We start from the raw sequence: 27,674 nt of genomic DNA, 5'->3' as shown, positions 1-27,674 counted from the left end.
ACAGACCCACTGTAACACCCAACCCCCCCCCCCCACACAGCACCTCTCCACCCCTCCCACCCCCAAACACCGCACAGACCCACTGTAACACCCAACCCCCCCCCCACACAGCACCTCTCCACCCCTCCCACCCCCAAACACCGCACAGACCCGCTGTAACACCAACTCCCCCCCCACACGGCACCTCTCCACCCCTCCCACCCCCGTACACCGCACAGACCCGCTGTAACACCACCCCCCCCCACACAGCACCTCTCCACCCCTCCCACCCCCGAACACCGCACAGACCCGCTGTAACATCAACTCCCCCCCCACACAGCACCTCTCCACCCCTCCCACCCCCAAACACCGCACTGACCCGCTATTAACACCCAACCCCCCCCCACACAGCACCTCTCCACCCCTCCCACCCCCGAACACCGCACAGACCCGCTGTAACATCAACTCCCCCCCCCACACAGCACCTCTCCACCCCTCCCACCCCAAACACCGCACTGACCCGCTGTAACACCAACCCCCCCCCCCACAGCACCTCTCCACCCCTCCCAGCCCCTCCCACCCCCGTACACAGCACAGGCCCGAGAGATCCCGCAGTGTCGCACTGCCCCGCTCACCCCTCCCCCAGCAGCCACCCATCCACGCACTCCCACTCCCACCCCACCCCCGCTCACCCCTCCACCCCACCCCAACACACCTGCCCATCGCACCCCCCCCCACCCCAACGCCCACCTACTACAAACCCCCAATCCCTCCTCCCCCCGCCCCCCCCCCCCCGACACCCACTCTACTCCCAACCCCGCCCACCGCAATCCCGCACCCCACAACACCTTTCCCCGTCGCACCGCCCCCACACCTCGTCCCGTCCCCCCGCACACACCCCCCTCCCCTCCCCCCCCCCCCCCCGACCCTCGGTCTGTGCCTCACGCAGCCTCGAGCTGGCCTCGATGGAGAACGAATCAGGAGGTCAATGCCCTGCGGGAAGCTCAGCGACTGACACCTTCGCCCGACCTTCCTCTCTCTCCACACACACACACGGAGACACAGCGGCGAATCGCCTCTCCCCGGGCCAGCCGGTCCAAGCTCATTCCAAGCCGCAGGAGCCCAGGGTGATCCTGGGCCTGCTCCCAGGCCTTGGACCGAGTTTGCTGACCTCTGCCTGGGCAAAGGGTCAGCTCCGAGTCCGAGCCGTTGAACTCCCTCCCCTCGCCCCAATCACTGTCCAGTGAACCCTGTGAGGAAATATATATCAATGATCTAGACTTGAATTTAGGGGCATGATTAAGAAGTTTGTAGATGATAAAAAAACATAGGCCATGTGGTTGATAATGAAGAAGAAAGCTGTAGACTGCAGGAAGATATCAATCTGTTACGTATGTAAACATTGTAACTGTGTAAGACTTGCCACCAGAGGGCGCAACTGTTGGAGGCCCAAAGGTCACCTGCACACCTCCTGCAAGGGAGTATAAAAGGTTGTCTGCCATGCTGCTTGGGCACTCTGGAGTTGTATTAAAGAGACTAAGGTCACATCAGTTTAAGCTCACAGTACTCAGTCTTGTGGAGTTATTCCATACTTAACACAATCCACTGGTCAGGTGGGCAGAGCTGTGGCAATAGGGGAGTAAAGGGTTATGGGGAGCGAGCAGGGAAGTGGAGCTGAGTCCATGATCAGATGAGCTATATTCTTATTGAATGGCCGACTCCTGCTCCTATTTCTTATATTCTTAAATGGAATTCAATCCGGGGAACTGTGAGGTAAAGCATTTGGGGAGGGCTAACAAGGAAAGGGAATACACATTAAATGGTAGGACACTGAGACGTGTAGAGGAACAGAGGGACCTTGGAGTGCAGGTCCACAGATCCCTGAAGGTAGCAGGACAGGTAGATAAGGTGGTTAAGAAGACATACGGAATACTTGCCTTTATTAGCCGAGGCATCGAATACAAGAGCAGGGAGGTTATGCTTGAACTGTATAAAACACTAGTTAGGCCACAGCTGGAGTACTGCGTGCAGTTCTGGTCACCACATTACAGGAAAGATGTGATTGCATTAGAGAGGGGCTAGAGGAGACTTACGAGGATGTTGCCTGGACTGGAGAATTTTAGCTATGAGGAAAGATTGGATAGGCTGGGGTTGTTTTCTTTGAAACAGAGGAGGCTGAGGGGAAGACCTTATTGAGGTGTATAAAATTATGAGGGTGGATAGAGTGGATAGGAAGGACCTATTTCCCTTAGCAGAGGGGTCAATAACCAGGGGGCAGAGATTTAAAGTAATTGGGGGGAGGTTTAGAGAGGATTTGAGGGGAAATTTCTTCACCCAGAGGGTGGTGGGGGTCTGGAACTCACGGCCTGAAAGGGTGGTAGAGGCAGAAACCCTCACCACATTTAAACAGTACTTGGATGTGCACTTGAAGTGCCGTAACCTGCAGGGCTACGGACCGAGAGCGGGAAAGTGGGATTAGGCTGGGTGGCTCTTTGTCGGCCGGCGCGGACATGATGGGCCGAATGGCCTCCTCCCGTGCTGTAAATCTCTGCGATTCGATGGGGTAATTGCGTGCGAGGGCCTACACAGCGGGACAGCCCGTGGACTCTCTCTGTCCCGGCCCAGCGGTGAGGAATGGCGACTGGAGCCGAGGGGTGGGAGGGCGAAGGTTCGGCAAAGCGGGTCGCGGGGCCCAGAGACCGGCGGTTTGACTCAGTACCTCGACAGCCCCACTCGGAGAGCTCAAAGAATCCCCGCTGGCACCGGTCACACGATCGGCCCTCGATACCGGGACGGCAACTGCACCTCCCAGTCACAGCCTGGCAGTCCCCGCTCCGCGAACCCACGGCATGGCAGCGACAGCTGGAACAATAGTCACACAGACAGCATGAGAGCACGCACCCCCCCATCATACTGACCCCCAGGGGCAGCGACCCCCCCTTGTACTGACCCCCCGGGGCAGCGACCCCCCCTTGTACTGACCCCCAGGGGCAGCGACCCCCCCTTGTACTGACCCCCAGGGGCAGCGACCCCCCCATCATACTGACCCCCAGGGGCAGCGACCCCCCCTCGTACTGACCCCCAGGGGCAGCGACCTCCCCTTGTACTGACCCCCAGGGGCAGCGACCCCCCTTGTACTGACCCCCCGGGGCAGCGACCCCCCCTTGTACTGACCCCCAGGGGCAGCGACCCCCCCCTTGTACTGACCCCCCGGGGCAGCGACCCCCCCTTGTACTGACCCCCCGGGGCAGCGACCCCCCCTTGTACTGACCCCCAAGGACAGCGACCCCCCTTGTACTGACCCCCCCTTGTACTGACCCCCAGGGGCAGCGACCCCCCCTTGTACTGACCCCCAGGGGCAGTGACCCCCCTTGTACTGACCCCCAAGGACAGCGACCCCCCTTGTACTGACCCCCAAGGACAGCGACCCCCCTTGTACTGACCCCCCCTTGTACTGACCCCCAGGGGCAGCGACCCCCTTTGTACTGACCCTGAACCCACACCTGAACCTGATTCTGTCCCCGCCCCCACGACCTGTGAGCCGCCCACGCTCGCGCTGCTGGGGGACATGCAGGTGTTGTTGGGCGGTTTCTTGTTCCAATGTGACCAGGCTGGCTGCCTATTGGACGTGGCTCGCCTCCCCTGATAGGCCCCCATGTCTGGCAGTGTCCCTGTCGGTCCCCATAGCTGCATGTGGGACCGAGCATCACTGCTCCCACAAGTGGGACTTCCACCACAACCTCAAATCAAGCTCAGCTGTCCTCCAGTGAGAAACGATGACACCTGTCAGCCAATCAACGGCAAGCCTTTGACAGAGCAGTGACTGGCCTCCCAATAACAGCGCTTCCCATAGGTTACCTGAGGCACCCCACCGTGGGTTGCAGGTTATAGAAGCCCGGCTCACATTGGCTGCAATCCCGGCCAATCACGTGGGGCAGGCACTCGCACTGGCCACTCCCAGTGTTGCAGGTCTCACGCCCATTGGCTGAACCAGCTGGGTCACAGTCACAGGCTAGAGAGATAAAACAAGACAAAATGGAGGTCCAGTGACACACAGTAAGAAATCAGAGTCATTGCAATAAATTTACAGCACAGACACAGGCCATGCAGCCCGACAGGTCCTTGCCGATGTTTACACCCCACACCAGCCACCTCCCACCCCTACTTCATCTCACTGTAATGTGCCCACTGTGAGTACGCTCATAGGTTTGTAGAGCTGTTCCCACGCTCCTGATCTTTGGGAACCCTGTGGGGAGGGGAGCGGGCAGGTCGGAAGCGACGGCTTACCGGTTGAGCTGTACTCGGCTCTGTGGGACTGGATGGGCCCAGACCTGCTGGAAGTGTACGGAGGTATGCTTCTGGCCGGCAGCATGTCAGAATCGATGAGGAAAGACATCATCACCCTCATCTACAAGCAGAAGGGGGAGAGGGAGGAAATCAAAAACTGGCGGCCCATCTCGCTACTCAATGTGGACTACAAGATCCTGTCGAAGGTCATCGCCAACAGGGTCAAGTCTGCTCTTGAGCTGGTGATCCACCCGGACCAGACCTGCGCTGTCCCCGGCAGGAAGATCTCTGATAGCCTCGCGCTACTCAGGGATACGATCGTCTACATGCGGGACAGGAGGGTGGACACCTGTTTAATCAGCTTAGACCAGGAGAAAGGATATCGCACACGTACCTGATGGACGTGCTCTCCAAGATGGGGTTTGGGGAGGGTATCCGCAATTGGGTCAAACTGCTCTACACAGACATCAGTAGTGCAGTCCTAATCAACGGGTGGGAAACTCAAAGCTTTCCAATCAGATCTGGAGTCAGGCAAGGCTGTCCTCTCTCCTCTGTCTTGTTTGTGTGTTGTATCGAGCCCTTTGCCGAGTCCATCAGAAAGGATGCAGGCATTAGAGGGGTGACGATCCCAGGCAGCGGAGGCGCTCAGGTCAAGACCTCCCTGTACGTGGACGACGTAGTCATCTTTTGCTCAGATCCGCAGTCGGTCCACAGATTGCTCACAATCTGCGACCAGTTTGAACTGGCCTCGGGAGCGAAGGTCAATTGCAGCAAGAGCGAGGCCATGCTCTTCGACAACTGGACCGACCGAGCCTCCATTCCCTTCACCGTCAAACCAGATTTCCTGAAGGTGTTGGGAATATGGTTCGGAGCGGACGGGGCGTGCGCCAAAAGCTGGGACGAGCGTATCGCCAAGGTCAAACAAAAACTGGGATGGTGGAAGCTGTGCTTCCTCTCCATGGCAGGAAAGAACCTGGTCATCAGGAGTGAGGTGCTCTCGGGGTTGCTGCACGTGGCACAGGTCTGGCCCATCCCTCGCTCCTGTGCCATGGCAGTCACCCGGGCCGTCTTCCACTTTGTCTGGAGGTCCAAAATGGACCGTGTCCGCAGAGACACGATGTACAAATCTCTGGACAATGGAGGAAAGGACGTTCCGAACGTGGCCCTCATCCTGATGGCCACCTTTGTGTGCGGCTGCATCAAGCTGTGCACAGACCCCCCGGTACACAAACACCAAGTGTCACTACGTGCTGAGGTTCTACCTGTCCCCGGTGTTACGAAGGATGGGTCTGGCCACGCTGCCGTGAAACGCCCCCACCAGCTGGACCATGCCTGTCCACCTGTCCTTTGTGGAAAAGTTTTTCAGAAAAAACCCCTTTGACCACAAGGCCATAAAGCAGTGGTCGACATGTAAGGTCCTGGACGCCCTACGAAAGGAGAGGCTGGACCCTGTCGGGTGGTTCCCCGAGCGGACTGTCGGACTCGTCTGGCAGAACATCTCATCGCCAGAGCTTTCACACAAGCACCAAGATGTAGCTTGGTTGGCGGTGAGGAGGGCCTTACCATAAGATCCTTCATGCACAGCCGGGGTTTCAGAGACACGGCCCTCTGCCCCCGAGTTGGCTGTGGTGCGGACGAGACAGTCATCCATCTCCTTCGGGATTGCCCCTTCGCCAGGCAGGTCTGGATGGAGATGCAGTGGTTGCTGTCGAGGTTCATCCCGAGCAGCTCCGTAACACAGGACTCTGTGCTCTACGGGCTGTTCCCTGGGACACACACCCAGACAGACATCACCTGCTGCTGGAGGGCCATCAACTCGGTCAAAGACGCTCTTTGGTCTTGCCGAAACTTGCTGGTCTTCCAGAGCAAGGAGATGTCCACGTCTGCGTGTTGCAGACTGGCGCAATCCAAGGTCCAATATTTAATTCAGGTCTTCCCCACAAGTGGAAACATCTTCTGTGTAACATAGGACTGCCTTTCCAGCTTGGGTGAGTTGAAAATCAGGAAGGGTTTTAACAAGGTAATCATAGAATGACACAGCACAGAGGGCAGACATTCGGCCCATCGAGTCTGCGTATGGTTCGTTTGAGGAGCAATACAGTCAGTCCCACTGCCCCGCTCTTTCCCCACATCCCTGCCATTTTTTTGCCTTCAAGTACTTAACCAATTGCATTTTGAATCTGTTTCCAGCACCCTATCAGACAGTGCATTCCAAGTCCTCGCCACTCGTTGCATCAAGAGGTTTATCGTCCTGTCGCCTCTCACTCTTTGGTCAAGAGCAGCAGCTAAGGAGGGCTCCCATGAGGCCCTTCTACCAGAATAGTCATGGAGAGAAATATTGGGGTCTTAGTGTCAGCCTGGGTCAGTGGGCAGCACTCTCGTCTTTGAGTCAGAAGGTTGTGGGTTCAAGTCCCACTCTAGAGACTTGAGCACAAAAATCTAGGCTGACGCTATAGCATAGTACGAAGGGAGTGCTGCACTGTCGGAGGGGCAGTAGTGAGGGAGCGCCGCACTGTCGGAGGGGCAGTACTGAGGGAGCGCCGCACTGTCGGAGGGGCAGTACTGAGGGAGTGCTGCACTGTCGGAGGGGCAGTACTGAGGGAGTGCTGCACTGTCGGAGGGGCAGTACTGAGGGAGCGCCGCACTGTCGGAGGGGCAGTACTGAGGGAGCGCCGCACTGTCAGAGGGACAGTCATTAAACCGAGATCCCGTCTGCTCTCTCAGGTGAACGTGAAAGATCCCAGGGCACTATTTCGAAGAAGAGCAGGGGAGTTCTTCCCGATGGTGTCCAATATTTATCCTTCAATTAACATTAAAAAAAAGATTATCTGGGCCATTATCACATTGATGTTTGTGGGAGCTTGCTGTGCGCAAATTGAGCTGCCACGTTTCCTACATTACAACAGTGATTACATTCCAAAAGTACTTCATTGGCTGTAAAGCGCTTTGGGAGATCCGGTGGCCGTGAAAGGTGCTATATAAATGCAAGTCTTTCTTTGTTGAAGAGTCACCTTCAGTGCTGTGGAAGAACATTAATAGTCACTTTCAGCTCCTGATGGTTCCAGGGATGAGGGAATACTGTTCCGCGGATAGACTTGCGAAGCCAGGGTTGTTCTCCTCGGAGCAGAGAAGGCCAAGAGGAGATTTGAGCTGTTTGAAGATGTCCTGAGGGAAAAGGCATGATTGCAACCTCCAGCAAGTGTGGCACTGACTGAGCGGGTCTTCACAACCAAACATCACAACTGCAATGAGCAATGCCACGGGGTCCTCCACAAGGACCCGGCTAACACCTCATAGCTTTCATAACTCGCTGTTACACTGGAACATAATAACATAAGAACTAGGATCAGGAGTCAGCCCCTTGAGCCTGCTCCGCCATTCAATGAGATCATGGCTGATCTTCTACCTCAACTCCACTTTCCTGCCCTGTCCCCATATCTCTTGATTCCCTTAATATCCAAACATTGAGTATATTCAAGACCGAGATCGATCAAAGACTGAGCCTCCACAGCCCTCTGGGATAGAGAATTCCAAAGAGTGAAGAAATTTCTCCACATCTCTGTCCTAAATGGCCGACCCCTTATTCTGAGATTGTGACAGAGAAACATAGAAACATAGAAAATAGGTGCAGGAGTAGGTCATTCGGACCTTCGAGCCTGCACCACCATTCAATATGATCATGGCTGATCATTTTTGTAACTTCAGTACACCATTCCTGCTTTCTCTCCATACCCCGTGATCCCTTTTGCTGTAAGGGCCACATCTAACTCCCTTTTGAATATATCTAACGAAATGGCCTCAACAACTTTCTGTGGTAGAAAATTGCACAGGTTCACAATTCTCTAGGTGAAGAAGTTTCTCCTCATCTCGGTCCTAAATGGCTTACCACTTATCCTTAGACTGTGTCCCCTGGTTCTGGACTTCCCCAACATTGGGAACATTCTTCCTGCATCTAACCTGTCCAATCCCGTCAGAATTTTATATGTTTCTATGAGATCCCCTCTCATTCTTCTAAATTCCAGTGAATATAAGCCCAGTCGATCCAGTCTTTCTTCATATATCAGTCCTGCCATCCCGGGAATCAGTCTGGTGAACCTTCGCTGCAGTCCCTCAACAGCAAGAATGTCCTTCCTCAGATTAGGAGACCAAAACTGTACACAATATTCAAAGTGTGGCCTCACCAAGGCCCTGTACAACTGCAGTAAGACTTCCCTGCTCCTATACTCAAATCCTCTCACTATGAAGGCCAACATGCCATTTGCTTTCTTCACCGCCTGCTGTATCTGCATGTCAACTTTCAATGACTGATGTACATAACACCCAGGTCTCGTTGCACCTTCCCTTTTCATAATCTGTCACCATTCAGATAATATTCTGCCTTCCTGTTTTGTCACCAAAGTGGATAACCTCACATTTATCCACATTATACTGCATCTGCCATGCATTTGCCCACTCATCAAACCTGTCCAAGTCCCCCTGCAGCCTCAGCATCCTCCTCACAGCTCACACTGCCACCCAGCTTAGTGTCATCTGCAAACTTGGAGATATTACATTCAATTCCTTCGTGTAAATCATTGATGTATATTGTAAATAGCTGGGGTCCCAGCACCGAACCTTGTGGTACCCCACTTGTCACTGCCTGCCATTCTGAAAAGGACCCGTTTATTCCTACTCTTTGCTTCCTGTCTACCAACTAGTTCTCTATCCACATCAATACATTACCCCCAATACCATGTGCTTTAATTTTGCACACTAATCTCTTGTGTGGGACCTTGTTAAAAGCCTTTTGAACGTCCAAATACACCACACCCACTGGTTCTCCCTTGTCCACTCTACTAGTTACATCCTCAAAAAATTCCAGAAGATTTGTCAAGCATGATTTCCCTTTCATAAATCCATGCTGACTTGGACCGATCCTGTCACTGCTTTCCAAATGCGCTGCTATTACATCTTTAATAATTGATTCCAACATTTTCCCCACTACTGATGTCAGGCTAACCGGTCTATAATTCCCTGTTTTCTCTCTCCCTCCTTTTTTAAAAAGTGGGGTTATATTATAGAATGTTGGAAAATGACCACCAATGCATCCACTATTTCTAAGGCCACTTCCTTAAGTACTCTGGGATGCAGACTATCAGGCCCTGGAGATTTATCGGCCTTCAGTCCCATCAATTTCCCTAACACAATTTCCTGACTAATAAGGATTTCCTTCAGTTCCTCCTTCTCGCTAGCCCCTTAGTCCCCTAGTATTTCCGGAAGGTTATTTGTGTCTTCCTTAGTGAAGACAGAACCAAAGTATTTGTTCAACTGGTCTGCCATTTCTTTGTTCCCCATTATAAATTCACCTGATTCTGACTGCAAGGGGCCTACATTTGTCTTCACTAATCTTTTTCTCTTCACATATCTATAGAAGTTTTTGCAGTCAGTTTTTATGTTCCCTGCAAGCTTATTCTCATACTCTATTTCCCCCCTCCTAATTAAACCCTTTGTCCTCCTCTGCTGAATTCTAAACTTCTCCCAGTCCTCAGGTTTGCTGCTTTTTCTGGCCAATTTATATGCCTCTTCCTTGGATTTAACACTATCCCTAATTTCCCTTGTTAGCCATGGTTGAGCCACCTTCCCCGTTTTATTTTTACTCCAGACAGGGATGTACAATTGTTGAAGTTCATCCATGTGATATTTAAATGTCTGCCATTGCCTATCCACCGTCAACCCTTGAAGTATCATTCACTAGTCTATCCTAGCCAATTCACGTCTCATACCTTCGAAGTTACCTTTCCTTAAGTTCAGGACCCTAGTCTCTGAATTAACTGTGTCACTCTCCATCTTAATGAAGAATTCTACCATATTATGGTCACTCTTCCCCAAGGGGCCTCACACAACAAGATTGCTAATTAATCCTCTCTCGTTACACATCACCCAGTTTAGGATGGTCAGCTCTCTAGTTGGATCCCTTGTTCTAGACTCCCCAGCAGAGGAAACATCCTCCCTACATCTACCCTGTCAAGCCTTGTAAGAATTATGTATGTTTCAATGAGATCACCTCTCATTCTTCTAAACTCGAGGGAATATAGAACATAATAGGAGCAGGAGTAGGCCATACGGCCCCTTGAGCCTGCTCTACCATTTAATACAGTCATGACTGATCTGATCATGGACTCAGCTCCACTTCCCTGCCCGCTCCCCATAACCCCTTATCGGTTAAGAAACTGTCTATCTCTGTCTTAAATTTATTCAATGTCCCCACTTCAACAGCTCTCTGAGGCAGCGAATTCCACAGATTTACAACCCTCTGAGAAAAGAAATTTCTCCTTGTCTCAGTTTTAAATGGGCGGCCCCTTAGTCTAAGATTATGCCCTCTAGTTCTAGTCTCCCCCATCAGTGGAAACATTCTCTCTGCATCCACCTTGTCAAGCCCCCTCATAATCTTACACATTTCGATAAGATCACCTCTCATTCTTCTGAATTCCAATAAGTAGAGGCCCAACCTTTCCGCATAAGTCAACCCCCTCATCTCCGGAATCAACCGAGTGAACCTTCTCTGAACTGCCTCCAAAGCAAGTATATCCTTTCGTAAATATGGAAACCAAAACTGCACGCAGTATTCCAGATGTGGCCTCACCAATACCTTGTATAGCTGTGGCAAGACTTCCCTGCTTTTATACTCCATCCCCTTTGCAATAAAGGCCAAGATTCCATTGGCCTTCCTGATCACTTGCTGTACCTGCATACTAACTGTTATGTATGCAACACCTTGTAACCAACATTCTATCGCCACCAGAGGGCACATCTGTTGGAGTCTCAAGGGATCCCAGCATCCCTTGGGAGCTCTGCATATAAGCAGGTCTTCCGTGCTGTGCGAGCACTCTGGAGTCAGAATAAAGAGACTAAGGTCACACTTACTCAAGTCTACAGTACTCAGTCACAGTGCTTTATTTGAGACATAACACTAACCTTTTGCGTTTCATGCACAAGTAACCCCAGGTCCCGCTGTACTTTGCAATCTTTCTCCATTTAATTAATAACTTGCTCTTTGATTTTTTTTCTGCCAAAGTGCATGACCTCACACTTTCCAACATTATACTCCATCTGCCAAATTTTTGCCCACTCACTTCACCTGTCTATGTCCTTTTGCAGATTTTGTGTGTCCTCCTCACACATTGCTTTTCCTCCCATCTTTGTATTGTCAGCAAACTTGGCTACATTAACACTTGGAAGAGGGGACCGAGTGTAATACAGATTGTAAATAGTTGGTGTCCCAGCACTGATCCCTGCGGCACCCCACTAGTTACTGATTGCCAAACCGAGAATGAACCATTTATCCCGACTCTCTGTTTTCTGTTAGTTAGCCAATCCTCTATCCATGCTAATATACTACCCCCAACCACGTGAACTTTTATCTTGTGCACCTTGTCAAATGCCTTCTGGCATATAGGCCTAGTCTGCTCAATCTCTCCTCATAGGACAATCCCCCCATCCCAGGAATCAGTATGGTGAACCTTCGCTGCACGCGATGAGCAAGAATGGAACACAAGGCTTTGCTGATGGGGTGAGATGAAGTCAGGGTGGGAGGAGACTGGTGTGGAGCATAATCCAGTTGGGCCGTTTGGCCTCTTTCTGTGCTGTAGATACTTTCTAAATACAATTGCGGAACAATCTGGTCCCCACCCCCGCCGTTTAAACATCTCACTCACGTTGGCACTTGTCGAGAGGGTTGGGGGCCAGAGCGTTGCCGTAGAAACCGTGGTCACAGCGGTCGCAGTAATGGCCGATGGTGCGGAACAAGCACTTGAGGCACTCCCCGGTCACATGGTCGCAGTTGCCCACCGCATTGGGGTCGGTGTTCCCGTTACACTGGCACTGGCTGCACGGGCGCACATACTGACGCTGGCCCAATGGGTCGCCAAAATAACCATCGTCGCACATCTCACATCGCTTGCCTGTGGGGGGAGGGGAGGGAAGAGGGAGACAGAGGGGGAGGGGAGAGAGGGAGGGGGAGAGGGAGACGGGGGGGGGCAGAGGGAGACGGGGGGGGAGGGGAGAGAGGGAGGGGGAGAGGGAGACGGGGGGGGCAGAGGGAGACGGGGGGGGGGGGTGCAGAGGGAGACAGGGGGATGGGGACGGGAGGGGGGGGAGGGAGACGGGGGGATGGGGGACGGGAGGGGGGAGGAGAGAGATGGGGGGGGGGATGGGAGGGGGGAGGGAGACGGGGGGGGGAGGAGAGAGACACGGGGGGAGGGAGGAGAGAGACACGGGGGGAGGGAGGAGAGAGACACGGGGGGAGGGAGGAGAGAGACACGGGGGGAGGGAGGAGAGAGACACGGGGGGAGGGAGGAGAGAGACACGGGGGGGGGGAGGAGAGAGACACGGGGGGGGGGGAGGAGAGAGACACGGGGGGGGGGAGGAGAGAGACACGGGGGGGGAGGGAGGAGAGGCGGGGGAGGGAGAGGGGGGGAGGCGAGAGACATGGGAGTGAGGGAGGAGAGAGACACGGGGGGAGGGAGGAGAGAGACACGGGGGGAGGGAGGAGAGAGACACGGGGGGAGGGAGGAGAGAGACACGGGGGGAGGGAGGAGAGAGACACGGGGGGAGGGAGGAGAGAGACACGGGGGGAGGGAGGAGAGAGACACGGGGGGAGGGAGGAGAGAGACACGGGGGGAGGGAGGAGAGAGACACGGGGGGAGGGAGGAGAGAGACACGGGGGGAGGGAGGAGAGAGACACGGGGGGAGGGAGGAGAGAGACACGGGGGGAGGGAGGAGAGAGACACGGGGGGAGGGAGGAGAGAGACACGGGGGGAGGGAGGAGAGAGACACGGGGGGAGGGAGGAGAGAGACACGGGGGGAGGGAGGAGAGAGACACGGGGGGAGGGAGGAGAGAGACACGGGGGGAGGGAGGAGAGAGACACGGGGGGAGGGAGGAGAGAGACACGGGGGGAGGGAGGAGAGAGACACGGGGGGAGGGAGGAGAGAGACACGGGGGGAGGGAGGAGAGAGACACGGGGGGAGGGAGGAGAGAGACACGGGGGGAGGGAGGAGAGAGACACGGGGGGAGGGAGGAGAGAGACACGGGGGGAGGGAGGAGAGAGACACGGGGGGAGGGAGGAGAGAGACACGGGGGGAGGGAGGAGAGAGACACGGGGGGAGGGAGGAGAGAGACACGGGGGGAGGGAGGAGAGAGACACGGGGGGAGGGAGGAGAGAGACACGGGGGGAGGGAGGAGAGAGACACGGGGGGAGGGAGGAGAGAGACACGGGGGGAGGGAGGAGAGAGACACGGGGGGAGGGAGGAGAGAGACACGGGGGGAGGGAGGAGAGAGACACGGGGGGAGGGAGGAGAGAGACACGGGGGGAGGGAGGAGAGAGACACGGGGGGAGGGAGGAGAGAGACACGGGGGGAGGGAGGAGAGAGACACGGGGGGAGGGAGGAGAGAGACACGGGGGGAGGGAGGAGAGAGACACGGGGGGAGGGAGGAGAGAGACACGGGGGGAGGGAGGAGAGAGACACGGGGGGAGGGAGGAGAGAGACACGGGGGGAGGGAGGAGAGAGACACGGGGGGAGGGAGGAGAGAGACACGGTGGGGGGAGGGAGGAGAGAGACACGGTGGGGAGGGAGGAGAGAGACACGGTGGGGGGAGGGAGGAGAGAGACACGGTGGGGGGAGGGAGGAGAGAGACACGGTGGGGGGAGGGAGGAGAGAGACACGGTGGGGGGAGGGAGGAGAGAGACACGGTGGGGGGAGGGAGGAGAGAGACACGGTGGGGGGAGGGAGGAGAGAGACACGGTGGGGGGAGGGAGGAGAGAGACACGGTGGGGGGAGGGAGGAGAGAGACACGGTGGGGGGAGGGAGGAGAGAGACACGGTGGGGGGAGGGAGGAGAGAGACACGGTGGGGGGAGGGAGGAGAGAGACACGGTGGGGGGAGGGAGGAGAGAGACACGGTGGGGGGAGGGAGGAGAGAGACACGGTGGGGGGAGGGAGGAGAGAGACACGGTGGGGGGAGGGAGGAGAGAGACACGGTGGGGGGAGGGAGGAGAGAGACACGGTGGGGGGAGGGAGGAGAGAGACACGGTGGGGGGAGGGAGGAGAGAGACACGGTGGGGGGAGGGAGGAGAGAGACACGGTGGGGGGAGGGAGGAGAGAGACACGGTGGGGGGAGGGAGGAGAGAGACACGGTGGGGGGAGGGAGGAGAGAGACACGGTGAGGGGAGGGAGGAGAGAGACACGGTGGGGGGAGGGAGGAGAGAGACACGGTGGGGGGAGGGAGGAGAGAGACACGGTGGGGGGAGGGAGGAGAGAGACACGGTGGGGGGAGGGAGGAGAGAGACACGGTGGGGGGAGGGAGGAGAGAGACACGGTGGGGGGAGGGAGGAGAGAGACACGGTGGGGGGAGGGAGGAGAGAGACACGGGGGGGGGAGGGAGGAGAGAGACACGGGGGGGGGGGGAGAGAGACGGGGGGGGGGGGGAGAGACGGGGGGGAGGAAGAGAGAGAGGGGGAGACGGAAGAGAGGAGATAGAGAGGGAAACAGAGAGGTAGACAGAGAGGGAGGGAAAGAGAGAGTGAGAGGGAGTGGGGGAGGGGGGGAAGAGAGCGGGAGAGGGACAGAGAGAGAGAGAGAGAGGGGTCAGAAAAACAGTCTCAGAAAAAAAACAATCGCCTTTCACATGAGAATTTCCCAACATTTTATCCATGTCTATTGTATTTGCTTCGTGGGTTCTTTGCTTAAGAATTCATAGCAACACATTTCTAGTTGGTTTATTAGCAAAAGGTTTAACAATCACACGACACATTACCAGTTCATCCACCAGGCTCACAACCACCTGCCTCATCGTGGATCCCCCGAACCCAACTGGCTGGGGTTTTATTGAGTCTTGTGACCATCACGTGACTGACTAAGCCACTCCCAACTCAACAGCTCTACAACTCTTTTTGGGGGCAAACATAAACATTAAATCAAGTGCCCCCCGATCTGGGGGACACTTCAAACATTCTTAAGGCCATTTTTTTGTTTTTTGGGTTTTTTTTTTTTGTATTTTTTGGTAGTTTTTTTGTGGTTTTTTTGGGCTTTAAAATCATAAATTTTACAAGTGCCCCCTATAAAAGGGGAGGGGGACACGAAACACCCGGCAATTAAAACAAATTAAACTTTAAAACATATAAAATCAAATTAAAATTTGGTTGCCGGGGGTGATGATGCACTCCAGTCCCTCCGGCGCCCACCTCTCGCGGAAGGCCGCGAGCGTACTGGTGGACAACGCGTGCTCCATCTCCAGGGACACCCTGGCACGGATGTACGCGCGGAATAGAGGCAGGCAGTCGGGCTGAACGACCCCCTCGATCGTCCGCTGCCTGGACCGGCTGATGGCACCCTTGGCCGTGCCCAGGAGCAGAACTACGAGGAGGCCCTCGGACCTACCCGCTCCCCTCCGTACAGGGTGCCCAAAGATCAGGAGTGTGGGACTGAAGTGCAACCAGAAATTGAGGAACAGCCCCTTTAAATAATGGAACAGGGGCTGCAACCTCGCACATTCCATAAAAACGTGGAACACGGACTCTTCCAGACCGCAGAAATTGCAGGCGGCCTGGGAGCCTGTGAACCGACTTTAAAATTTGTTGCACGGGACTGCTCCGTGCACCACCCTCCAGGCCAAGTCCCCGATAAATAGTGGGAGGACTCCCGCGTAGAGTGCCCTCCATCGGGGACCCCCGCCTCCTCCGGACGGCAAGATGGTACGCCATGGTGTGTCCGGACGGCATGCGAGGATGGCAAGGTGGAGAGTGTGCAGGAGCAGCCCGTACAGGAAACCCCGCCGCGCAGAACTGAAGGGCACGGAGGGGATTTCCCCGAGGCGGCTCAAGTTGTGAGGCGCCGGCTCCCGAGGGAGGTTCAACCGCTCTACAAACCTGTGAGTATCCTCACAGGGGCACACAGTGTGGAAATGAGAGAGTGTACTGTTGAGCAATGGGAGAGATACCATTCGGTTTGGCCACCCTCCAGGATGGACCTGGAGTCTCCAGGAATTCAAGGTTACATAGAAACGTGGAGTAGGCCATTCAGCCCCTCGAGCTCGTTCCTCCATTTAATGAGATCACGGCCGATCTGTGACCTAACTCCCTATGCCTTTGCCCCTTAACACTTTTTGGTTAACAAAAAAAATCTCTCAATCTTTGATTTAAAATTAACAATTGACCCAGCATCAATTGCCATTTGTGGAAGGGAGTTCCAAACTTCTACCACCCTTTGGGCTCAAGTTTCCACCTGATTTGCGCCTGATTTTTAGGAGCAACTGGTGGAGAACGGCCTATCTCAGAAATCGCAATTCTCCACATTTTTTTTTCTGCAGTTCTAGTCAGGTAGAACAGTTCTACTTTGGAACAGAATTTTTTCTTCAAAAGGGGGCGTGTCCGGCCACTGACGCCTGATTTCAAAGTTTCCACAGTGAAAACGTACTCCAAACTAACTTAGAATGGAGCAAGTGAAGATTTTTGTAGAACTGAAAAAACCTGTTCTACACATTAAAAAAATCAGGCGCAGGTTACAAATCAGGCGTCCAGAACGAGGTGGGGGGGGGGGAAGTCATTAAATTCTACAATCAATCCTTATTTATACTTCTACAAATATTATACAAATAAATCCAACCCGAATAAACATTTATAAGCAAAGAAAAGATTAAATAAACCATCTTCCTACCTGTGTGAAAGTGCTTCAGCCAGGGAGAATGGTGCAGGAAGCCTCACAAAACGAGGCAGCCGTTCCCGAACGCTGGGTGGGGGGGGAGGAAGCCATTCCAGATGGCGGGAGGGAGGGAGGGAGGGAGAGAGGGAACCGACTGAACGCGGGGGGGGGGGGGGGGGGGAAGGTGAATGGAGTACAGATACAGATCAGCCAATGATCTCATTGAAAGGCGGGACAGGCTCGAGGAGGCTGGATGGCCTGTTCCTATCTTCCGAAAATCCTGGTGGGTAATCAAGAGGGCAGACTGTTGGAGTGGGGAAAATGGACGGTAACGAGGAGGGTCTTGGTTAATCTGGACTGTGCAACAATTTCTCCCTCGTTTGGCCACAGCTAGAGTACTGCGTGCACATTACCACATTACAGGAAAGATGTGATTGCACTCGAGAGGGTACACAAAAGGGGGAGGCCGTCGGGAAACGACTGCCTCAACTTTCTGCGGCTTCCTGCAGCCTTCTCAGTGCTGATGTGCTGAGGGCAATGTGCTTTTATTAAAAAATGTTCAAAAACTAAACAGCTACAAAGAACTACAAAAATGGCCGAGTGCCAATGTTTCCTTCACACTGCGCGTGGGCGAATGCTCCAACGCGCACGCGCAGCGTTGCCGGCAGGAAAAAAACTAAATTTAAATAGTACCCGCCCCCTTACAAAATCGGCGCGAGTGTAGGCTCCGCCCCCCCCTGGGCGCCGCGCCAAACAGACATGGCGCTGCAGGGCTCTCCAGAAACGCGAGGTTTTTTTCCGGCACCGTTTTGGTCGCGAAAAACGGGCGCCCAGCTCGGAGGGGCACCCGTTTTTTATCGTGTGGAAACTTGGGCCCTTTGTGTGTAGAAGTGTTTTCTAATTTCACTCCTGAAAGGCCTGGCTCTAATTTTTAGACTGTGCCCCCGCTAGTCCTCGACTCCCCAACCAGCGGGAACAGTTTCTCTCGATTTACCCTATCTCTTCCCCGAAATATCCTGAAAACTTCAATCAAATCACCCCTTAATGTTCTAAATTCCTCAGGATACAGCCCTAGTTTGAGAGAGAGTTTAATCTCCAGGACATTGCAACTCCCGGGAGTAATACCAAAGAAGCGTTCCATTTTTTTTCTTCATTTTCTTTGGAAGCTAGGAACAGGAGGTGGCCATTCAGCCCCTCGAGCCTGTCCCACCATTCAGTAACATCACAGCTAACCTGAACCGTAACTCCAACCACCCGCCTCGCCTCCGTAAACCCTTAATAACTTTGGACTCTCTTGGAGAAGGTGGGAAAATGGGTATTTGGCTGACGGTCCAATCGGGTACCGAAGGATTTGTTCGCGTTTCGATTGGCCGTGGGAAGGAGGTACCACATGTCGGTCGACCAATGGCAGGCGTGCGGGGGCAGGGCGGATGGAGGCGGGAAGTCACGTGATGGGGAATGCCACCAATCGGAATTGGTGACCCTCCTCGTTACCGTCCATTTTCCCCACTCCAATAGTCTGCCCTCTTGATTACCCACCAGGATTTTCGGAAGATGGGAACAGGCCATCCAGCCTTCTCGAGCCTGTCCCGCCTTTCAATGAGATCATTGGCTGATCTGTACCTGTACTCCATTCACCTGCCTTGGTTAATCTGAACTGCGCATCAATTTCTCCCTCGTTTGGCCACAGCTGGAGTACTGTGTGCACATTACCACATTACAGGAAAGATGTGATTGCACTCGAGAGGGTACACAGGAGATTTACGAGGATGTTGCCAGGACTAGAGAATGTTAGCTATGAGGAAAGATTGGATAGGCTGGGGTTTGTTTTCTTTGGAACAGAGGAGGCTGAGGGGAGACCTGACTGGGGTGTATTAAAAATATATGGGGGCTGGATCATCATCATAATAGGCAGTCCCTCAAAATCGAGGAAGACTTGCTTCCACTCAAAGTGAGTTCTCAGGTGACTGAACAGTCCAATACGGGAATTACAGTCTCTGTCACAGGTGGGACAGACAGTGGTTGAAGGAAAGGGGTGGGTGGGGAGTCTGGTTTGCCGCACGCTCCTTCTGCTGCCTGCTCTCGGTGACGAGGTGCTCAGCGCCCTCCCGGATGCTCTTCCTCCACCTAGGGCATCATCTCCACCAGCTCCTGGGAATCCCAGGCCTAAGACCACCCTAAGTGGTCTAGATATAGTGGATAGGAAGGACCTATTTCCCTTAGCAAAGAGGTCAAGGACCAGGGGACATAGATTTAAAGTAATTGGGGGGAGGTTTAGAGGGGATTTGAGGGGAAATTTCTTCACCCAGAGGGCGGTGGGGGTCTGGAACTCACTGCCTGAAAGGGTGGTAGAGGCAGAAACCCTCACCACATTTAAAAAGTACTTGGATGTGCACCTGAAGTGCCGTAACCTTCAGGGCTATGGACCGAGAGCTGGAGAGTGGGATTAGGCTGGATAGCTCTTTGTCGGCCGGCACGGACACAATGGGCCGAATGGCCTCCTTCCGTGTTGTAAATTTCTGTGATTCTAATCATTTTAAGCTGAAACCCATCACAAATGACATTTGCATTTCGAAAATAAAGCTATATTTCTGGGAAGATTTATCTGGGGAGGTGGGTGAGGTCATGCCACTTGCCCTGATGGAGATAGTGGGACCCATTCAGCGATGGCGGCTTGCTAGGCAACATCAGAGTCGAGCCTGTGGACCGGGACTGGAGTTACGTGTAGGCCAGAACAGGTAGAGGGTCCCTCTCCTAAAAGACCAGTTGGGTTTTTACCACAATCGTGGTATGTTTTTTTTTTGCTGACCAGATTTCACAACAGGCTTCAGTGGGATTTGAACTCATGACTTTCCGAGTTGCACCCTAACCACTGCACCTAATTTCTGCCCCCTCCATAACCGGCTACCTGGATTCCACAAAGACCAGGGAGATGGTGAGCGGAGTGGGGGGGGGGGGTGCGGTGAAGAGGGGGTGAGGGGTGGATGGTGAGGGGGGGCGAGGGGTGGATGGTGAGGGGGGGCGAGGGGTGGATGGTGGGGAGGGGGCGTTGAGGGGGCGGTGAGGGGAGAGGCGGTGTGGGGAGGCGATGAGAGGGCCCACGTCTAATGCCCAGCCCGGTTGGGCAATCCCTTAAGTCTGAACCGCAGCGGCCGCTGACGGGCTATTCAACTGTGGGCGGCCTTGTGCCAAGCCGCAAAAACTGCCAGCTAGCCGCGCATGTTCACAATGGGCGGGGTTGGAGCCAAGGGCGAGGGCTCTCTGAACATGAACTCTGGCTAATTGTTATCTCTCTCCAAAGGTACGCCCAAACTCATTGTTCTTTGTTAAACTCCCGACCCAGCCCGGCCCAGGTTGGCGAGGGGCTCCCCTGGAACTTGCTGATCGTGTGTGGCTGAGCGCTCAATGGCTGGCGACAGGGGGAAGCAAGCTGCAAACACCACAATCCAGCGATCGGAAGTCAGAGCGAAAGGGCGTCCAAGCTCGTTACCTGTCTGCCCCTCGGGACAGTCTGTGCACACCACTTCCTTAGTCTCCTCAACCGTGGCGCAGTTGGACTGAGCGGGACACGGGCAAGGTTTGCAGTCATTGTAGCGGCCTCGGAACGGGTTGCCATAGTAACCACTCGCGCAGTGCTCGCAGGAGGGCCCGTCAGTGTTGTGGACGCAGCGGCAAACGCCTGCAAGGCAAAAGACAGCCGGCTTCACAGCAACAAACGAAGAGAGACTTGCATTTCTATAGCGCCTTGCACCACGACCAGACATCTCAAAGCGCTTTACAGCCAATGCAGTACTTTTTGAAGCGCAGTCACTGTTGTAATGTGGGAAACGCGGCAGTCAACATGCGCACAGCAAGCTCCCACAAACAACAATGTGGGGTCAAACAGGGCTGCGTCATCGCCCCAACCCTCTTCTCAATCTTCCTCGCTGCCATGCTCCACCTCACAGTCGACAAGCTCCCCGCTGGAGTGGAACTAAACTACAGAACCAGTGGGAAGCTGTTTAACCTACGCCGCCTCCAGGCCAGGTCCAAGACTGCTCCAACGTCTGTCGTTGAGCTACAGTACGCGGGCGACGCCTGCGTCTGCGCACATTCAGAGGCTGAACTCCAGGACATAGTCGACGTATTTACCGAGGCGTACGAAAGCATAGGCCTTACATTAAATATACGTAAGACAAAGGTTCTCCACCAGCCTGTCCTCGCGGCACAGCACTGCCCCCCAGTCATCAAGATCCACGGCGCGGCCCTGGACACCGTGGGCCATTTCCCATACCTCGGGAGCCTCCTATCAACAAAAGCAGATATTGATTCGGAGGTTCAACACCGCCTCCAGTGCGCCAGCGCATCCTTCGGTCAACTGAGGAAAAGAGTGTTTGAAGACCAGGTCCTCAAATCTGCCGCCAAGCTCATGGTCTACAGGGCTGTAGTAATACCCGCCCTCCTGTATGGCTCAGAGACATGGACCATGTACAGTAGACACCTCAAGTCGCTGGAGAAATACCACCAACGATGTCTCCGCAAGATCCGAAAAATCCCCTGGGAGGACAGACGCACCAACATTAGCGTCCTCGACCAGGCCAACATCCCCAGCATTGAAGCACTGACCACGCTTGATCAGCTCCGCTGGCAGGCCACATGCCAGACACGAGACTCCCAAAGCAAGTGCTCTACTCGGAACTCTTTCATGGCAAACGAGCCAAGGGTAGACAGAGGATCGTCACAAGGACACCCTCAAAGCCTCCCTGATAAAAGTGTGACATCCCCACTGACACCTGGGAGTCCTTGGCCATAGACTGCCCTAAGTGGCGGAAGTGCATCCGGGAGGGCGCTGAGCACCTCGAGTCTCGTCGCCGAGAGCATGCAGAAATCGATTCCGGTTCTGGGGGAGGTGGGACCAGTACAAACCGGACGGTCTGCACCTGGGCAGGACCGGAACCAATGTCCTAGGGGGAGTGTTTGCTAGTGCTGTTGGGGAGGAGTTAAACTAATATGGCAGGGGGATGGGAACCAATGCAGGGAGACAGAGGGAAACAAAAAGGAGGCAAAAGCAAAAGACAGAAAGGAGATGAGGAAAAGTGGAGGGCAGAGAAACCCAAGGCAAAGAACAAAAAGGGCCACTGTACAGCAAAATTCTAAAAGGACAAAGGGTGTTAAAAAAACAAGCCTGAAGGCTTTGTGTCTTAATGCAAGGAGTATCCGCAATAAGGTGGATGAATTAACTGTGCAAATAGATGTTAACAAATATGATGTGATTGGGATTACGGAGACGTGGCTCCAGGATGATCAGGGCTGGGAACTCAACATCCAGGGGTATTCAACATTCAGGAAGGATAGAATAAAAGGAAAAGGAGGTGGGTTAGCATTGCTGGTTAAAAAGGAGATTAATGCAATAGTTAGGAAAAACATTAGCTTGGATGATGTGGAATCTATATGGGTAGAGCTGCAGAACACCAAAGGGCAAAAAACGTTAGTGGGAGTTGTGTACAGACCTCCAAACAGTGGTAGTGATGTTGGGGAGGGCATCAAACAGGAAATTAGGGGTGCATGCAATAAAGGTGCAGCAGTTATAGTGGGTGACTTTAATATGCACATAGATTGGGCTAACCAAACTGGAAGCAATACGGTGGAGGAGGATTTCCTGGAGTGCATACGTGATGGTTTTCTAGACCAATATGTCGAGGAACCAACTAGGGGGGAGGCCATCTTAGACTGGGTGTTGTGTAATGAGAGAGGATTAATTAGCAATCTCATTGTGCGAGGCCCCTTGGGGAAGAGTGACCATAATATGGTGGAATTCTGCATTAGGATGGAGAATGAAACAGTTAATTCAGAGACCATGGTCCAGAACTTAAAGAAGGGTAACTTTGAAGGTATGAGGTGTGAATTGGCTAGGATAGATTGGCGAATGATACTTAAGGGGTTGACGGTGGATGGGCAATGGCAGACATTTAGGGACCGCATGGATGAACTACAACAATTGTACATTCCTGTCTGGTGTAAAAATAAAAAAGGAAGGTGGCTCAACCGTGGCTATCAAGGGAAATCAGGGATAGTATTAAAGCCAAGGAAGTGGCATACAAATTGGCCAGAAATAGCAGCGAACCTGGGGACTGGGAGAAATTTAGAACTCAGCAGAGGAGGACAAAGGGTTTGATTAGGGCAGGGAAAATGGAGTACGAGAAGAAACTTGCAGGGAACATTAAGGCGGATTGCAAAAGTTTCTATAGATATGTAAAGAGAAAAAGGTTAGTAAAGACAAACGTAGGTCCCCTGCAGTCAGAATCAGGGGAAGTCATAACGGGGAACAAAGAAATGGCAGACCAATTGAACAAGTACTTTGGTTCGGTATTCACTAAGGAGGACACAAACAACCTTCCGGATATAAAAGGGGTCAGAGGGTCTAGTAAGGAGGAGGAACTGAGGGAAATCTTTATTAGTCGGGAAATTGTGTTGGGGAAATTGATGGGATTGAAGACCGATAAATCCCCAGGGCCTGATGGACTGCATCCCAGAGTACTTAAGGAGGTGGCCTTGGAAATAGCGGAAGCATTGACAGTCATTTTCCAACATTCCATTGACTCTGGATTAGTTCCTATCGAGTGGAGGGTAGCCAATGTAACCCCACTTTTTAAAAAAGGAGGGAGAGAGAAAACAGGGAATTATAGACCGGTCAGCCTGACCTCAGTAGTGGGTAAAATGACAGAATCAATTATTAAGGATGTCATAGCAGCGCATTTGGAAAGATCCAAGTCAGCATGGATTTGTGAAAGGGAAATCATGCTTGACAAATCTTCTGGAATTTTTTGAGGATGTTTCTAGTAAAGTGGACAAGGGAGAACCAGTTGATGTGGTATATTTGGACTTTCAGAAGGCTTTCGACAAGGTCCCACACAAGAGATTAATGTGCAAAGTTAAAGCACATGGGATTGGGGGTAGTGTGCTGACATGGATTGAGAACTGGTTGTCAGACAGGAAGCAAAGAGTAGGAGTAAATGGGTACTTTTCAGAATGGCAGGCAGTGACTAGTGGGGTACCGCAAGGCCCTAGCTGTTTACACTGTACATTAATGATTTAGACAAGGGGATTAAATGTAGTATCTCCAAATTTGCAGATGACACTAAGTTGGGTGGCAGTGTGAGCTGCGAGGAGGATGCTATGAGGCTGCAGAGTGACTTGGATAGGTTAGGTGAGTGGGCAAATGCATGGCAGATGAAGTATAATGTGGATAAATGTGAGGTTATCCACTTTGGTGGTAAAAACAGAGAGACAGACTATTATCTGAATGGTGACAGATTAGGAAAAGGGGAGGTGCAATGAGACCTGGGTGTCATGGTACATCAGTCATTGAAGGTTGGCATGCAGGTACAGCAGGCGGTTAAGAAAGCAAATGGCATGTTGGCCTTCATAGTGAGGGGATTTGAGTACAGGAGCAGGGAGGTGTTGCTACAGTTGTACAGGGCCTTGGTGAGGCCACACCTGGAGTATTGTGCACAGTTTTGGTCTCCTAACTTGAGGAAGGACATTCTTGCTATTGAGGGAGTGCAGCGAAGATTCACCAGACTGATTCCCGGGATGGTGGGACTGACCTATCAAGAAAGACTGGATCAACTGGGCTTGTATTCACTGGAGTTCAGAAGAATGAGAAGGGACCTCATAGAAACGTTTAAAATTCTGACGGGTTTAGACAGGTTAGATGCAGGAAGAATGTTCCCAATGTTGGGGAAGTCCAGAACCAGGGGTCACAGTCTAAGGATAAGGGGTAAGCCATTTAGGACTGTGTTGAGGAGAAACTTCTTCACCCAGAGAGTGGTGAACCTGTGGAATTCTCTACCACAGAAAGTTGTTGAGGCCAATTCACTAAACATATTCAAAAAGGGAGTTAGATGAAGTCCTTACTGCTAGGGGGATCAAGGGGTATGGCGAGAAAGCAGGAATGGGGTACTGAAGTTGCATGTTCAGCCATGAACTCATTGAATGGCAGTGCAGGCTAGAAGGGCCGAATGGCCTACTCCTGCACCTATTTTCTATGTTTCTATGTTTCTATCAAACGCAGACAGCGGTAGGAATGCGCGGCAAACCTGTCCCACCCTCCCTTACTCTCAACGACTGTCCATCCCACCTGTGGCAGGGACTGTGGCTCTCGTATTGGACTGTTCAACTACCTAAGGACTCAGTCTAAGAGTGGAAGCAAGTCTTCCTCGATTCCGAGGATCTGCCCATGATGATGATGATGAATGACCAGGTAATCTGTTTTTGTTATGTTACATAAGAAATAGGAACAGGAGTAGGCCACCTGGTCCCTCGAGCCTGCTCCGCCATTCAATAAGATCATGGCTGATCTGATCATGGACTCAGCTCCACTTCCCTGCCCACTCCCCATAACCCCTTATTCCCTTATCGTTTAAGAAACTGTCTATTTCTGTCTTAAATTTATTCAATGTCCCAGCTTCCACAGCTCTATGAGGCAGCAAATTCCACAGATTTACAACCCTCTGAGAGAAGAAATTTCTCTTCATCTCAGTTTTAAATGGGCAGCCCCTTATTCTAAGACTATGCCCCCTAGTTCTAGTCTCCCCCATCAGTGGAAACATCCTCTTTGCATCCACCTTGTCAAGCCCCCTCATAATCTTATACGTTTCCATAAGATCACCTCTCATTCTTCTGAATTCCAATGAGTAGAGGCCCAACCTACTCAACCTTTCCTCAGAAGTCAACCCCCTCATCTCCGGAATCAACCTAGTGAACTTTCTCTGAACTGCCTCCAAAGCAAGTATATCCTTTCGTAAATATGGAAACCAAAACTGCACGCAGTATTCCAGGTGTGGCCTCACCAATACCTTATATAGCTGTAGCAAGACTTCCCTGCTTTTATACTCCATCCCCTTTGCAATAAAGGCCAAGATACCATTGGCCTTCCTGATCGCTTGCTGTACCTGTGTACTATCCTTTTGTGTTTCATGCACAAGTACCCCCAGGTCCCGCTGTACTGCGGCACTTTGCAATCTTTCTCCATTTAAATAATAACTTGCTCTTTGATTTTTTTCTGCCAAAGTGCATGACCTCACACTTTCCAACATTATATTCCATCTGCCAAATTTTTGCCCACTCACTTAGCCTGTCTATGTCCTTTTGCAGATTTTTTGTGTTCTCCTCACACATTGCTTTTCCTCCCATCTTTGTATCGTCAGCAAACTTGGCTACGTTACACTCGGTCCCTTCTTCCAAGTCGTTAATATAGATTCTAAATAGTTGGGGTCCCAGCACTGATCCCTGCAGCACCCCACTAGTTACTGGTTGCCAACCCGAGAATTAACTATTTATCCCAACTCTCTGTTTTCTGTTAGTTGGCCAATCCTCTATCCATGCTAATATATTACCCCCAACCCCATGAACTTTTATCTTGTGCAGTAACCTTTTATGTGGCACCTTGTCAAGTGCCTTCTGGAAGTCCAAATACACCACATCCACTGGTTCCCCTTTATCCACCCTGTTTGTTACATCTTCAAAGAACTCCAGCAAATTTGTCAAACATGACTTCCCCTTCATAAATCCATGCTGACTCTGCCTGACCGAATTTTATTTTTCCAAAGGTCCTGCTACTGCTTTTTTAATAATGGACTCCAACATTTTCCTAACCACAGATGTTAGGCTAACTGGTCTATAGTTTCCTGCTTTTTGTATGCCTCCTTTTTTAAATAGGGGCGTTACATTTGCAGTTTTCCAATCTGCTGGGACCTCCCCAGAATCCAGGGAATTTTGGTAAATTACAACCAATGCATCCATAATCCTTGCAACTACTTCTCTTAAGACCCCAGGATGCAAGCCATCAGGTCCAGGGGATTTATCTGCCTTTAGTCCCATTATCTTACCAAGTACCACCTCCTTAGTGATTGTGATTGTGTTAAGTTCCTCTCCCCCCCCCCCCCCCCCCACCCCTATAGCCACTAGACTATCCACTGTTGGAATATTGTTAGTGTCCTCTACCGTAAAGACTGATACAAAATATTTGTCCTGAAGATCGGACCAAGAGCAATTAACCTCTAATTGTCCTGAAGATCTGACCAAGAGGAATTAACCTCTAATTGACCAGAAGATCTGCCTAAGAGCAATTAAACTCTAATTGACCAGAAAATCTGTCCTAGAGCAATTAACCTCTAATTAACCAGAAAATCTGCCTGAGAGCAATTAACCTCCAGCAGACCTCAACAAGACACAGGAAGGACTCCTCGTGCCCTTCAAGGGTTGCGGTCGATATGACATAATACACACGGCCCCACTTGGCATTGTAAAGGGCAGCTTTGTTTCACGTTGCTTGCTGCGAGCTGTTTTCTTGAAAACTCACTCGTTTTACAAAGAAACATTTTGTTTCCCCCTCCCTCACAAACTCTTCCAAATATACTTCCCTCGTAGTGGACAAGGATCTTTGCGTTTGATGCTGAGCAGGGCTACAGTCAGCCAAAGCTCTCTGGCGGAAAACTTTAAGGAGCAGATGAAACGGCCGTCGCTGGGCCCAATAATTAGAGGTGCTCAGCTTCGGATCTGCATTTGGCATAGAAATAAATAAACAAGCGAACAAATGTGATCCGAGTGGAAGCAGATAAGTGTTTCCATGTGTTGAGTCTGCAGTGGCCCCCGAGGGTGAGGGGAGGCTGGGCTGGGGGGATGGGGGGGCGGCAGGGGGGGAATCGTGCTGAAGGGTTTCTGAGACGGTGATGAAGAGCAGGGCTGTGTGGGA

General features: G+C 52.6%; 1 protein-coding gene across 1 annotated transcript in view; it reads right to left on the bottom strand.

Moving 5' to 3' along the window:
- The window catches only part of LOC139233071 (laminin subunit gamma-3-like), a 113,818-nt gene that overhangs the window by 10,738 nt on the left and 75,406 nt on the right, over positions 1-27,674 (bottom strand). Inside the window, exons 13-16 of the mRNA XM_070863590.1 lie at positions 20,430-20,618; positions 11,961-12,206; positions 3,838-3,991; positions 2,565-2,841 (exon numbers count right to left, since the gene is read on the bottom strand). Of these exons, the coding sequence (XP_070719691.1) occupies positions 2,565-2,841; positions 3,838-3,991; positions 11,961-12,206; positions 20,430-20,618 (866 nt within the window). The remainder of the gene's footprint in view (positions 1-2,564; positions 2,842-3,837; positions 3,992-11,960; positions 12,207-20,429; positions 20,619-27,674) is intronic.

This window comes from Pristiophorus japonicus, chromosome 20 (genome assembly GCF_044704955.1).
Source record: "Pristiophorus japonicus isolate sPriJap1 chromosome 20, sPriJap1.hap1, whole genome shotgun sequence".
Taxonomy (NCBI): domain Eukaryota; kingdom Metazoa; phylum Chordata; class Chondrichthyes; family Pristiophoridae; genus Pristiophorus; species Pristiophorus japonicus.
This window is presented reverse-complemented; position numbering and strand designations above follow the sequence as displayed.